Source organism: Choristoneura fumiferana, chromosome Z, assembly GCF_025370935.1.
Source record: "Choristoneura fumiferana chromosome Z, NRCan_CFum_1, whole genome shotgun sequence".
Taxonomy (NCBI): Eukaryota; Metazoa; Arthropoda; class Insecta; order Lepidoptera; family Tortricidae; genus Choristoneura; species Choristoneura fumiferana.
Genome location: NC_133472.1, coordinates 43,544,252 through 43,558,434, shown reverse-complemented (window position 1 = coordinate 43,558,434; position 14,183 = coordinate 43,544,252). Strand labels below are relative to the sequence as shown.

The 14,183-nt window shown below is 37.8% G+C and overlaps 2 protein-coding genes across 3 annotated transcripts in view; one reads left to right on the top strand and one right to left on the bottom strand.

Moving 5' to 3' along the window:
* Positions 1-8,789, bottom strand: part of LOC141437922 (solute carrier family 35 member C2-like) — a 309,412-nt gene extending 300,623 nt beyond the window's left edge. Inside the window, exons 1-2 of the mRNA XM_074101507.1 lie at positions 8,339-8,789; positions 1,762-1,912 (exon numbers count right to left, since the gene is read on the bottom strand). Coding sequence (XP_073957608.1) covers positions 1,762-1,912; positions 8,339-8,524 — 337 coding nt within the window. The 5' untranslated portion in view covers positions 8,525-8,789. The remainder of the gene's footprint in view (positions 1-1,761; positions 1,913-8,338) is intronic.
* A 478-nt stretch (positions 8,790-9,267) lies between these two features.
* On the top strand, positions 9,268-13,732 carry LOC141437507 (uncharacterized). Of its 2 annotated transcripts, none has more exons than XM_074100932.1 (2): positions 9,268-9,424; positions 10,094-13,732. In XM_074100932.1, the coding sequence occupies exon 2, from the start codon at positions 10,103-10,105 to the stop codon at positions 10,859-10,861; it is 759 nt and encodes a 252-aa protein (XP_073957033.1). In that variant the 5' UTR covers positions 9,268-9,424; positions 10,094-10,102; the 3' UTR covers positions 10,862-13,732. The 2 variants fall into 2 exon arrangements, with proteins under 2 accessions (XP_073957033.1, XP_073957042.1); XM_074100941.1 differs by lacking the exon at positions 9,268-9,424 and adding an exon at positions 9,438-9,809.
* The last annotated feature ends 451 nt before the right edge of the window (positions 13,733-14,183 follow it).

Below are 14,183 nucleotides of genomic sequence, written 5' to 3'. Positions count from 1 at the left end.
GCTACTGCTGCACCCTGACGGGAAAATATTTCAGTGATATTTCCTATTTTAAATTTTTTTTTGAGCAGCAATGTAATGCGTTCAATCATTTTAAGTGTCCTGACTGCTGTCACACGTAGTGATACCTACATTGCGTGCTAATTTATTTTACAAGTAAATAACGTAATTATTTAATAAAAGCCGTGGTGGCCTAGTGGTTTGACCTATCGCCTCTCAAGCAGAGGGTCGTGGGTTCAAACCCCGGCTCGCACCTCTGAGTTTTTCGAAATTCATGTGCGGAAATACATTTGAAATTTACCACGAGCTGTGCGGTGAAGGAAAACATCGTGAGGAAACCTGCACAAATCTGCGAAGCAATTCAATGGTGTTTGTGAAGTTCCCGATCCGCACTGGGCCCGCGTGGGAACTATGGCCCAAGCCCTCTTGTTCTGAGAGGAGGCCTGTGCCCAGCAGTGGGACGTATATAGGCTGGGATGATGATGATGATGAATTATTTAATACAACATAATATTTTTTTTTAGGGTCTTCACTTCACTAACTACACTTAAAGTTTGTCATTGTATCAAAAATACACGCTGTATTAAGCTGAATATTCAGTATAAAGGTGGTGGATCTGGTCACGTGACCCTATTTTGAATTTCCCGCGACTCAGAAAAGCAGCGTCAAGTCGCCGCGTCGAGCAGCAGCTACAAGATGGCTGCTTGCAGGAATGATCTTGGCCTTGGAAGCTGATTTCTTAATCTCATTTAGTAGCAGTCGTGGCAGTGGCACAAATTAACGAAATTAGAGTGAATGAAATCAAAAGAGGTTTTTTCCAGCGATAAAGATCAACATTTTCAGCTTTCTCGCTATATGTGACCAGATTTGACGCTGGAAACGAGCGACGAGGGGCCGCACTTTAACGAGACGCGTCCAAGAAGTGACGTCATCTCGAAAGCAAACTTCAAGTGGAAAACCATTATAGTAGCCGCTGACGTACTTGCACATTGTTAGCTTGCACAACACAAGTGTACTGTAAATGCCGTGTCCACAAAAATCGAAACATTTATTCCGTGAGTGGGACGCAAAAGGCTCTTTTACATGTCACTGTGTTTTGCAGGTGGTAGGACCTTGTGCAAGGTCCGCCCGGATTGCTACCACCATCTTGCTCGCTAATCCTGCCGTGAAGCAGCAGTGCTTGCACTGTTGTGTTTCGGCGTGGAGAGTAAGACAGCCGGTGAAATAACTGGCACGTGAGGTATCCCATCTTAGGCCTCTAGGTTGGCAACGCATCTGCAATACCAGGTGTTGCAGGTGGTTATGGGCGGTGGTGATCTCTTACCATCAGGAGACCCACTTGCTTGTTTGCCATCCAGTCGTATAAAAAAAAAAAAAACTTTTTTGTACCAACGCTTTCGGAAAGACCATCCATCATTGCCAAAAAAGAATGCGTCGCAAGAAACTTAGCAGAAAGTCATTTCATCAAAACAAAAACTATATTATTATTTTTTTAACTATCAAAGCTAGCGGATTAAAGTAAATTATGGAATCCCTTGGTTAAATACCTAACACCAAACCTCTTAGAAGACGGCATACGATTTAGAAAAAAAAAATACTGCCTGATTTATTGAATGCCTACTATATATATTTTTTGATTTTCCAAATTATTATAAACATTTTTATTTCATACTTTACGATGTTCCTGTGGAAATAATAGCTCGGAAAACATAACCTCCAGGCAGTCGGGTAAAAATCGACTGTACCCAGGTCATGAGATAGTACCTGTGGGCCCCACGGAGCGAAGGCAGGTGATGAACGGCAGCACCAGCTGGCTAGTGCCTGTGGCCAGGTACCGGAGGGTCCGCACCACCACCGACAGCACCCACTTCACTATCAGGTGGTACATGACCACCGTCAGGGGGTAGCGGAAGTCCTGGGAGTACAAAAAAGTAATCAAAAACTTAGAATTAGGTACATAATTAAAAAAAAAACAGACGGCCTTAAAAACATTAACCTCCTGTTTCACCATCCATTGATTAAATTTATTTGACGGCATCACATTTATCCGTCAATTAAAATTAATCAATGGGTGGTGAAACAGCCCCTAAATAGTTTGAACAATAAATAAAAAAAAAACCTGACTGCATTAAAAAAGACTGAGCGTTTATACCTGCTGAGCTGGCAACGTTGCATTTTTGTTAGTTTTCGTCGATTATTCCATAAAAATAGAATGAAAATTAATAATGTTCTCTGATAGAACACTTCTTAATATATAAGTTAATGTGTCTACTCCAATAATTATTCGTTATAGACTTTTATTCTCTTAAAAACCGGTCATAAACATTAATTCGTTTTTAAGGAATATAAAAGTCTATCAGAGTGTTCTATCAGAGAACATTTTTAATTTTCATTCAATTTTTATGGAATAATCGAGAAAAACTAACAAAAATGCAACGTTGCCCGCTCAGCAGGTATAAACGCTCTTAAATTAAAACTGAAAAGGAAAAACAAGTCTAGTAGTCTAGAACTCTGTTAAGTAACTTAAAACTTCAACAGCTGAAGCTCAAGTTACTTAACAAATAAATAAGTAGGTACTTGAACCAAATTAAAACTATGTTTAAAAGTTACTTAACAGAGTTCTAGACTACTAGACTTATTTGTTTTTATTTACCTATCTATTTTTTGTTATTTCATACTTTTTGACGATTCTTTGAAAATGGCAGCTTAAAAAACTGTTACACAAGCAAAACAAAAAGTTGTAAAAGTTCTCGCAAATTTCTAGAAATTTTCACAGCAAATTTAAATTTAACAAACAGAACGTTTCAATCCCCATAAAAAATTGTGAGAAGTTTCCGAAATTTTCTTATAAGTATGAGAAATTCTGCAATTTTGGTAAGTTTCCTATGGCACATCAGTTGACGAACGTAATCAATAAATCTCACATGTTGAAAACCGTTCAGCCATTTAGGACACACAGAGGATCAAGAAAATAGACATAGGTAGATAACACATAATGCATACGCTCGCAAAACATAATCCTCCTTCGGGCAATTAGGTTAAAAGCCGTAGGAAGATTCAAATCGTCCGACTATCCGGAACCCTTTTCCGTTTCAATGAAACCTCAAATAAACACACTGTTTGTGGTGGGTTATAATGGAAATATTTCACATGAAAGACAGCTCTGACGCGTATTTTTGTAAAACCTCAAAATCGCTGAATGGGCCATTTTTCGTTTGCACGCTCTTAACGCTTCGTGTTCTCAAATCAAGGGCATAAAGTTACCCGTTGTTTTTCCCTTAATTAATGAAGTGAGCATAATCTCACCTGTCGGGTGCTGTCTGCGACGCGACTGTGTGGGACGTCCGTACGACGTTGACATTATGGTATATTTTACGAAGGCAGAAGGCACAGTAAAGCAGTGTTTCCACCAATAATGTACTAGGATGTGTTGCGAGGAATTTTTCAAGAGAAGTTTCCCTGCCGGCCGCGCGGCCGCGTTAGGTATTCGTGGGATATTGCTGTCTTTATCGCTCGTGACATAAGCGCTCGCAGCGGTCCCCCCATGCCTTTCGCAACGACGTCCGTAATTTATATCGAGATAGCTTTTCAAGATTTGGGCGGTTGAATTTTGGGTTTCGTTGTCCTCATATTATACGAAAAGTATAGCACAGAAATCAATGATATTTTACAATCAAGATATTCATTATATTTTCTATGCCTGTGGTTTTTTCGATTATTGTAAAAATGCTTTATCAGTCTGTAATTCACGTGCAAAGTTGACATCTTTTTTTTGTCGACTTTTGAGCTACTGTAATTCGGATATTACACATTTATATGAAAATCTGAAAAACCACAGGCATAGATAATTACGTCTAGTCTATACTTACAAAATTTCATCTATTTCTGTTGCCTAGTTTTTAAATGAGACCGGGACTACGTTTGTATGGAGAATGGAACCAAGAGATTCACGCTACATTTACCTCGCCTCGCTCCGCTCAGCTTTTTCCGCCAGTGCGAGGAACAGTAAATGAAGCGTTTCTATTGGTTAATGAAAAACACATTCCTCGAAACACATCCTCGCACATTATTGGTGGAAACGCTGGTTAAATCGGAGCTGGTTCGCATAAGCTTTAAGCGAGAGCGGCTAAAAAATCTGAGGGTGTTTATGGCTTTTGGACTGCGAGAAAACGTCAACCAAACTACAAAAGCACGATTCTTTAACTCTGGGTATTTAGCTCACTGCCTCAGGGTCTCCCCAAACCTATCGACGCGGAATTGGCTTTAGTCTCTCAAACTTTTTATGTCCACGAAATAAGAGCGAAAGGCAGTTGTTTCACCGCCAGCGAGAAAACGATTAGCTATCGACTGTTTTCTCGCTCAAGAAACGAACAAAAGATATAAGATCCTGTGTGAGTAAAAGAGACACATATATTAATAGTTGATCGCTGGCTGTTCACACTGTCAGCGAGAACCCGCTGTTACATCTTTTGTCGCAGCGACAAGAGCTATAAAACTCGCTGAGCTATAGATACTCGATCAGCGATGTCAGCTTGGCGGCCGCCCCGCACGAGCGAGTCGAGTGGAGCGAGTAATCGCCCGTCGCACTCGAACACTCGCTTACAGCCAGCGACAAAACTACACTCGCTTCTCGCTGCTCACCCACTCGTTTCTAGTTACTCGCTCTACTCGCTTCTCGCTCATCGTCGGCGGTGGGACAAGTGCCAAAAGTTATCAAAAATATCGAAACATGAAGTCAATTCGAAATTTTACCGAAGAATTTTAAGAAGAATTTTAGACGAATGGAAGGAGAAAGGGTGGGCCTTCGTCCAAGTGGGACACGTGATAGCCTATTAAAAAAAAAACAATTAGAGTGTCTAATGGTAAGAGCAGAAGCGGGCAGAGGCTGGCTGGTTACAAATAAAAACACGGCAATACAAATACATTCGCTGTTTTAAGTAGATGGCTATATCTTGGGCAGGATGGCAATAAAGATAGCGTTATCAGTAAAAGCAAACGCAAAGTCTTACTGATATTGTAATGCGCAAGTGTTTTGCAAACGGTGCGTGGCTTAGGTAAATAATGTGTGTGTATGTGTGCACAGAGGGCAACAGAACAATATTTCCACTGTTGCTATTTCTTTTCCTCGAAGTGAAAAGCAGAGTGTAAAACTCGAGCATCAAACCCATTTTCCCCTCGACGTGTCATCCACCCTCGCCGTAGGTACCGGCTAGGGTGGCTATATGAACGTCTCGGGTAAAATGGCTCGTTTAATGCTCTCGTTGTATAATCTACTATTTTGCTGTTGCAGCTGCATTAATAAAACACGTTATAGACAAGGTGTTAATTAAATAACGGAAAGCATGAAACTAGTTTGTTCAGAATTGAGTACTTTCCTAAGTAAAAAAATATTTTAGTTTATTTATTTATTCATTCAATACATTGTTATCATTAGACTTTTATGGGTGGTATAAACGTGACATACCTCATCATCCCAGCCTATATACGTCCCACTGCTGGGCACAGGCCTCCTCTCAGAACAAGAGGGCTTGGGCCATAGTTCCCACGCGGGCCCAGTGCGGATTGGGAACTTCGCACGAACCATTGAATCGCTTCTCAGGTTTGTGCAGGTTTCCTCACGATGTTTTCCTTCACCGCAAAGCTCGTGGTAAATTTCAAATGTAATTCCGCACATGAATTTCGAAAAACTCAGAGGTGCGAGCCGGGGTTCGAACCCACGACCCTCTGCTTGAGAGGCGATAGGTCAAACCACTAGGCCACCACGGCTTCACATACCTACCTGACATCAATGATACTGCAATACCGCGTATCAGACAGAGACAATTTTTAACCCCCGACGCAAAAAGAGGGGTGTTATAAGTTTGACCGCTATGTGTGTCTGTGTGTGGCACCGTACCTCTTAAACGGGTGAACCGATTTGAATGCGTTTTTTTTATTTGAAAGCAGGTTTTTTGGAGATGGTTCTTAGACATGTTTTATCAAAATCGGTTCAGCCGTTTTTGAGATGTTGAACTTTGAAGTGACAATGTCAGGGGTTTCCAAATTTTTGTTGATTAGGTTATTGCAGGAGTGTTAAGATTAAAATGTATGACACTTGATTACCTTGGTCTTAGACGAAGATTTACCTTAAGCACTAGAGCATAAAAAGTCATTTTATGTCACCTAGATCCAGCATAAACACGAACTTTACGAGCATGATAAGTGAAATAGTAGATTGTACAACAAGAGCATAAAACAAGCCATTTTACACGAGACGTTCATATAGCTACCCGAGCCGTATGGCGAGGGTGGATAGACATGTCGAGGGGAAAATGGGTTTAATGCTCGAGTTTTACACTGCTTTTCACTTCGATTGAGAGGAAATTACATAGCAACAGTGGAAAAAAAAATTCACTAATTAGGTACCTTTTATTTTTGATGCATTGCTATATTACTATCAGTGATCGGATTAGGTAGTGCCATTTCGCGGGACTTTGGTGGGTAAGCTTAGCATGGATATAGCTTTTAACCCCGAGATTTCATATGAAAAGTTTAAAGTTCATATTACATCATTTTCATATTACATTTGGTTTGCTGGACTACACTTATACTTGTTACTTTATTTTTTGTTACAATTTATTGATAGTATATTTAATGTAAAATATCTTTGCAAAGAATATTTAAGAGAGTAGCAAAGCAATGTAGCGACAAACCCTTTTACGACTTAATGATACTTGCCAGTTTTTTGCTTGATGATTGATTAAATACAATTGACGTTGTTGAGTTATAATAATTAGGTAGGTATGTGTTTTAAGGTTACTTATGTTCTTCGGTTAATTAACTTTGCACGCCTTATTAAGTGACTGGTTTAATCAGCAACTTTGCCTTGTTTCCTGGACTTTGAGATCATCTTTATTGGGACTGTTTTGGCTGACCCTAACTGGACTCCGATTTGCTTCTGATTTGACTAAATGAAGAGTTGTTGGTTTAAATAAACAACAGCAACAAACAGTATTAGTATTTCATGAAAAGTAATTAAGTAATGGTTACAATATTCCTCATAAATTTACTTTGTATAAAATTGCATTGTATTTTTGCAAACTATGTTGGTGAACCATAATAAAGATAAAAAAAAAGTAAGGAATCCAGAGTCTTATCCATGTTATGAACAATGTTTAAGGTCATTCACCCGAAATGGCACTACCTAATCTGATAACTGATTATTTTATTATACCATAAATACAAACTGAAATACAGATGCACAGAAAAACCAGAAAAATAAGACCAGCGCTGGGAATCGAACCCAGGTCCTCGGCATTCCGTGCCGTGTGCTATACCGCTACACCACCGCTGGATAACGAAACTGCATTATACATTTTTAGTTTCATTGATTTATTTTGATTGATTTGATTGATTTTTAGTTTTACATAAGTAAAAATTATTAAAAAATATACAGAAACGTTTGTGGCTGTACACCTGATTACTTTGGTCTTAGACGAAGATTTCATTTTATGCAGGTGACCATAAAAAGTAATTTTATGTTGCCTAGATCCTGCATAAATATGTACCAACTTTACGAGCATGAGAAGTGAAAAAGACATTTCATCCTCACAGGGGACCATAGAGGTGGCATAGCTCAGCTTTTCTGGACGGAACGCTGCCAGCATCTTTGGAACCTTGCGTAAGAGGATCCTTTAATTAAATAATTCGTTTTCATTTCAGTTTTTTTCATGTACCTTACGTTTACCACAGTTTTATGGAAAGGTATTTAATTATTTAAGACTCTATTCAGTTTAAATTAAACGTGTAGGTAATTTAAATAAGTAAAATATTCCAATTTTATAAATATTGTTAAAAAATATTAAATATCTACCTATTTATTACAAAAACTTAAGTGTGTCAAACTTGCTTAACCCGTCGAGCGATTTTGGGGTGTAAAAAGCGCCTAGCGAAATTTGTCCGGAACTGCGATAGACACACTCACTGAGTGCACCTAGCGCATTTTCGGACAGGTTTCCTTAGGCACACACGTGTGTGCCTAAACCGTTTGACGGGTTAAATTACAGTTCTATACAAATAAACATGTGTTAAATACACGTTTAACAATTGTCTAACATTTTGCAACAACGCTGTACCTATGTTACAATCGAACCCGTCAGTACTTTTAAAAACGCGTGGGTGTCAACATAGAACAAAAAACGCAGATATACCCCGCTTTCTATCACTCGGCAGAATCATTCGCGGATTATCGTACAGCAGGCTTAAGGGGAATCAAATACGACCGCTAATACTCGCGACATTGAAGTAAATAAGATAAAAGAACGGATAAAAACAACTACCATTGATAAAGACGTAGCCTTACCTTCAGGAGCCATCTCTGGTAGAACGTGAGCCCGATGGACAGCGAGAAGTATATCAAGATGTAGCCTAGAGACAGGAGACTCTTCTGGCACCAAGCATCGAGGCATTTCCTCTTAGGTTTGGTTGTTATCACGTCTTCTTCAGTGTCAACCTTTGTCACCAGCTGTTCGTATTTTACGCCTGGCATGGCGAGGGCGGGAAGTACCGTGTAATTTTTATTCACTCAATCGCATAGCAGTTAGCCTATGCAGGTGTTAATTGTTTTTAATAATGGTGTGTATTCATTATAAATCGCGTTTAGCTCGCTGTGATAGCAAACGTCACGTCTGACGGTACGAATTGATAAACATGGAAGTGCAGGGTTGCCAAGCTTGTTGAAATGGAAAACGGCTACATGATTGAGATGAAATGTGCGGAAATCGATAGAATGGCATATTAAAGCTACGAAGATAGCCAGGAAAACAAGTAATTTTCTCAAATGAAGTTTGTTTTTGATTCGTTTTTTTGTAGCACAATTTTCTATCACACAAATTTCTCAATATATTATTTAACTCGCTCCTTTACCTAACTGTACTAGATCTTCAATTCTTTGTAATTATGTCTACATTAGCTACAAATTTAAGGACTTGGCAACATAAACGCAGTGCTGCCATCTTCCTGCCACATGTAACCATCAAAACTACTCTAGTGGAACAAACAGTCCAAAGTAAACTGAAGATTGGTGTTTGCTGAAATTAAAGGATATTTAAAATGTTTTATTTATATTTTGTTCGATTTAAACAAATTTTATAAGCATAAATAAAGGTGTTACAAAAATATTTAATTTTTTGCGTCAGGTTTGTACCATACTGAAATTCAACAAAATATTTCAATCAGGCCGGTGCTCGTTCAAGGCTCGATACGGACTAGCATGGCCGTCATGTTATCATTATTTCGTCATGTCAAACAAATGCGTCATATTCCTCTGTCTGTTTTGACGATTTCGTTCGAAGGCAATAAGAAAACATAAATAATAAATAAACAATGTCATGTTGTTTCTAGGTCGCAACCACACAGTGTGTTAAATATCCAGAAAAAAGCCTATATTGTAAGTAGGTAGTCTAGTTGTTTGATAATTCAGTGATAAACATACTTCGTAAACAGGAATGTCACTTCGTTCGTTGTTAAAATCTATTGTGTGTGATGGATGGACATTGCACATTGCATAATAAATAATCAACCCTACATACTTTATTTTCTTTCGTTCGTAAAATCCATTCGGAAAACAAGTGTTTACTTTTCAGAATGTAATGATACAAAAAATTTCCAAATGGAAAAAGTGACATAAAACCTGTATCAACTCAATCCACTGAGAATCCACCTAAGTATTACAATCAAGTGTTTTTTTTGGGCAGTACAACTGGAAGATTTTTTTCTTGTCCAAAGTATTATCTTCTAACTCTAACTGGTGAATGAAGCTTATGCTATGAAGGGTAAGGTTCAGGGTTCAATCCCCAGTCAAGGCAGATATTTATATGAATGTTGGTCATGTGTTGTATGTACATTAAATAGTTATACAATACATTTGGTACTAGCTGTGATTGGTATTGCCAGCACATCGAAAATGTTCATTGAAACTCGTAATAATAACTGTCACTTTATCCTCATTTACAAGTCCTGATGTCTGTACTTCAGAAAGTACAAATCCATTGTAAGAATAAAGTCAGGACTTTAGGAGGTTATGACTACCTTAAAAACCAGTATCATGATATTACAGGTAATCAAAATGACTGAGTCCAGTTCATTCTCGTCGCTCCTGGCTTTAGTTGACAGTCATCTCTCGAAAACAAGCATCCAGGAGCAGCCCGAGGGTACCAGCCACAGTTTGAGTGATCACATACAAATCCCAAAGCTCAGCAATCACAATGGTGCACAATCAGACACGAAACTGTCGTTCTCCCCCGGCCAACGCATTGGCATACCTACTTTCAACTTCAGTACGAGTCCAGTCAACATCAACAATGTACTGGCAGAACAAGTCTCTAACATGCTCAAAGCCAAAGAGCTGAAACGGCAGCAAGTCGAAGAGGAGCTAAGGTTAGTAGAAGAGACCAGGAAGCTCAAACTTCAAGAAGATAGTGGAGTTATCGACCTTATGCAAGCTCTCCAGACTCCGTTCAAGCCTGAACCAGTAAAGAAAAACCTCAGCAGTGCCAGCTCTACGGATTCATTGTTTGATCCAAACTTTCTGGATTGCAATGAAGAAATCGCACCCATGAAGACACCGGAACCCTTGTTACCTTGCACAACGGATATGTCCTATATCCTTCAACAGAAAATCAAGAGAGGAAAGTGTTCTAATTTTGGCAAAGTACTGACGTCTCGAGTCAGGCCTGTTGCAGCCCCGTATTTAAAAGAAATTGTGAGGAGCAACATCATCAGATTCAAATTTGACACTCCCTCACCCTGTGATTTGATCAAAGAGAAGCTGCGAAAACCAACTACGTACAACACATACAATTTTAATATCTTTGAAATGATATAGGGCAGTTGACGGCCAGGTAGCTCGCCTGGTCGGTGAAAAGGACTAAAGCTTCAACTCTCTCTCTCTCTCTCTCTCTCTTCGAAGGGCTGGTGGGGTGGCTTGTAAGATTAATGAATTCCTCATGCTGATACCAATCCCAGATGAATTCACACACCTTGAATTACTATTATTCTAAGATTTACATAGTAATATTGACTTTCTTACCATTCTGTGGAATGGGTAGATATTGTAACTATTTTGAAAAAGCTTGTATCTTGTAGTGTTGACTAAACTGAATTTGGGCACACAGTAAAGTTCACTTGGCAAGAATAATGATTTTGAGATATAGGTATTTTAAGTTTTTTTTTTCAAGTAATCATGATTATAGATTCCAAACAGCAGTAGGTATTGACAACAGAAATATTTTCTTGCTAAATAGTCTGTTCCCAGAGATTTGTTAAAACTACAATAGGAGTTCTAAACTCAGTATAAACGCGGCCACTAAACTATTTAACCAATAAAACAATTGTTTTAAACAATTTTTAAGTTTACAAAACAGAAAACATGCAACTGATAAATTATACAATCGAAGCGCAATCCAGAACAGAATGGCAATTATGATCGGCGCGATCGCTCGCCCGCATGGCCCTGCGTTTTACAAAAACTGTGTGCACGGGGACAAGCAACACCCGTCATACAGTTTGCTATAGTTAAGAGTGTTTATACCTGCTGAGCTGGCAACGTTGCTATTTTGTTAGTTTTTCCCCATTATTCCATAAAAATTGAATGAAAATTAAAAATGTGGTCTGATAGAACTGTTCTTAATATATAAGTTAATGTGTCTACTCCAATAATTAAATAAAAGTCTATCACCCATAATTATTGCAGTAGACATATCAACTTATATATTAAGAACAATTCTATTAGACCACATTTTTAATTTTCACTCAATTTTTATGGAATAATCGAGAAAAACTAACTAAAATGCAACATTGCCAGCTCAGCAGGTATAAACGCTCTTAAGTCACAGTCGCTATTGCGAGACGGTTTCATTGTTATTCATAATATTTAATTAACACTCAGTGAATAGACTTAAATGTTGAGGAGAGAACGAAAATGTATGTCTACAGAGCAAAAAATATGGTTTGCTTTGTACAATACTTTCTATCACTGCCAAAAAAGACAAGCATTAACTGTATTTAGTCAGGCTTCCCGTTTAGTTGTGTGTGTGTGCGACAGTACCGTGTTAGTATGTATGTAGGAACGTAACACGAACATGTCTTTTTTATGTATGCTGTAGGTGTACTTCGTCACTCTCGGAAATTAAGAAATTCGAAGTTCGTATCGTACCGTAAAATTTACAAGTGCAATAATTCCACAAAATGTAACATTTTACTATGAGAAACTTAACAATTTTGTCAAAACTTTTGTGGAACGTACTACTGGTCCGTAGATAGCTGCCAGTCTGGAATAACAAATGGCTACTTTCTATCCGGATATTCCCACGGTATCTATGTAAAATCCCAAAATAATCGCTAAGAAATGAAATGAGAACTTCAATGTTCAATAGGGTGTCTGGAGATGAAAGGGGGACGTTCAACAAATACTGTGGTCTATTGTTCTATTCTTATCGTACTTATGTATTTATTGATTGTGTAATCTAGCGTTGACAGATGTCAGTATCTATAATATAAAAGTGAACCGCCAGAACAACGGGACAAAAAAAACGAGACAGAGCAGGATCGCGCTCTACAACACCATTTTGAAACGTTTCCCACAAACACCGCATTATTTTTCTGGAATTTTAAAGCAATTCGATTCTTTGACCTTGGGAATCGCGAAAAACTTGAGAAAATATGGTATTGGGTGTGTACATTTTGTATATTAATCGAAATAAAATCACAAGTTCGAATTTCGAACCAAAAACGAAAAAGAAATCTATTCATTATCCTGCATTGCAGTCTGTAAAGCTCTTTACACATTCATTGCCGCGCGCCAGATTACGCTGGGCTTAGAGTCGTGAAATTTTGTATGTAATAGCTGGATGTTTGAAATAACACATAGGCTACTTTTATTCCAATATTCCAACGGGATAGTTGTTTTAAACACAACACCTCAATGAAGATTACGATATAAATTTTGGGATTTCTCACAGGAATTTTGTAAAATCCCGGAATTTCAATTGTAACTACCAAATCGAATAGTTTACGCGTGCGAAGCCGCGGGTAAACTCTAGTTTATAATAAGTAGTAAGAACTACTGCCAGTTCTTAGTCGGAATTACAATGATAAATGTTATTAACTACCTATGTTATATATGTATATGTATTGTATAGATAGATAGATTTATGTATAACTTAGCGAAAATTACATTACATACCATACAACATGTCAAAATATAAAGAATTCACAAAAAGATCGTCAAAAATAAAATTGGAATAAAAACAATGATCCAAATAAAATAAAAAACATAAATTTTACATAAATACGAAAATAATAATAAGTAATATCATGTCAAAGAAACAATTATCAAATACACACGTATATAAGTAAGAAATATAATACAAGGTGCTTCCGCGGAAACAGAAAGACTTCGACCGCGTATTCCTGGGACCCCAATTACTCCTTATGACATCAGGATTTCGTGGTTGAAGTCTTTCGGTCTCTTCGGAAGCACCTTGTGTACTATATACGATAAATATTGATATGCGTCAATATACTAAGATTACACAATAAGTAGGTACTGACGTGATAGATAAATATTGAACGTGTAGTCGTCGCCTAAAACGTAGGTAACTTAAATATTTATATTGTAAATGAACAATTAAATTTAATAAAGTAGGATTATTAATGAACTTAGTTTATACCTAATTAATAAATAAATGTTTATAAATGGTTTTTTTTATTAACCTTTTCGACGCTAACGACTTATATACGCACCGCAGGTTCCACGCCAATGATCTATACCGGGTGTGGCCTGTAATACGAGAAAAAAATTAAAACAAGTACTTAGATCGTCCTTGTCAAGCAGAACAACATTAGTTCAGAGACTTCGTCGTCGTCACACGCAAGTATCGCCATACAGATTTTTTTTTAACAAAAAAGTAAAACCGCCTCCAAAAAAAAAAAAATTAAACCGACTACAAAACCAGGAAAAGCAGGAATGGAACATTAGTCGTCTACCTCACCTACATACTATGGGTTTCAATCGATCCTGCTGGCTCGTGCTGAGGCACAGACTTCGAGCTAGTAGGTACCTACCTAGAAAAATATTTTCACATGTAGGTAATTAATAATTTATAATTTTCAAGCAAATTTATTTTTCTCTTCGCTAAACATTGTCT

Excerpts from the sequence above, each read along its gene's own strand:
- LOC141437507 (XM_074100932.1), top strand. The coding sequence starts at position 10,103 with ATGACTGAGTCCAGTTCATTCTCGTCGCTCCTGGCTTTAGTTGACAGT.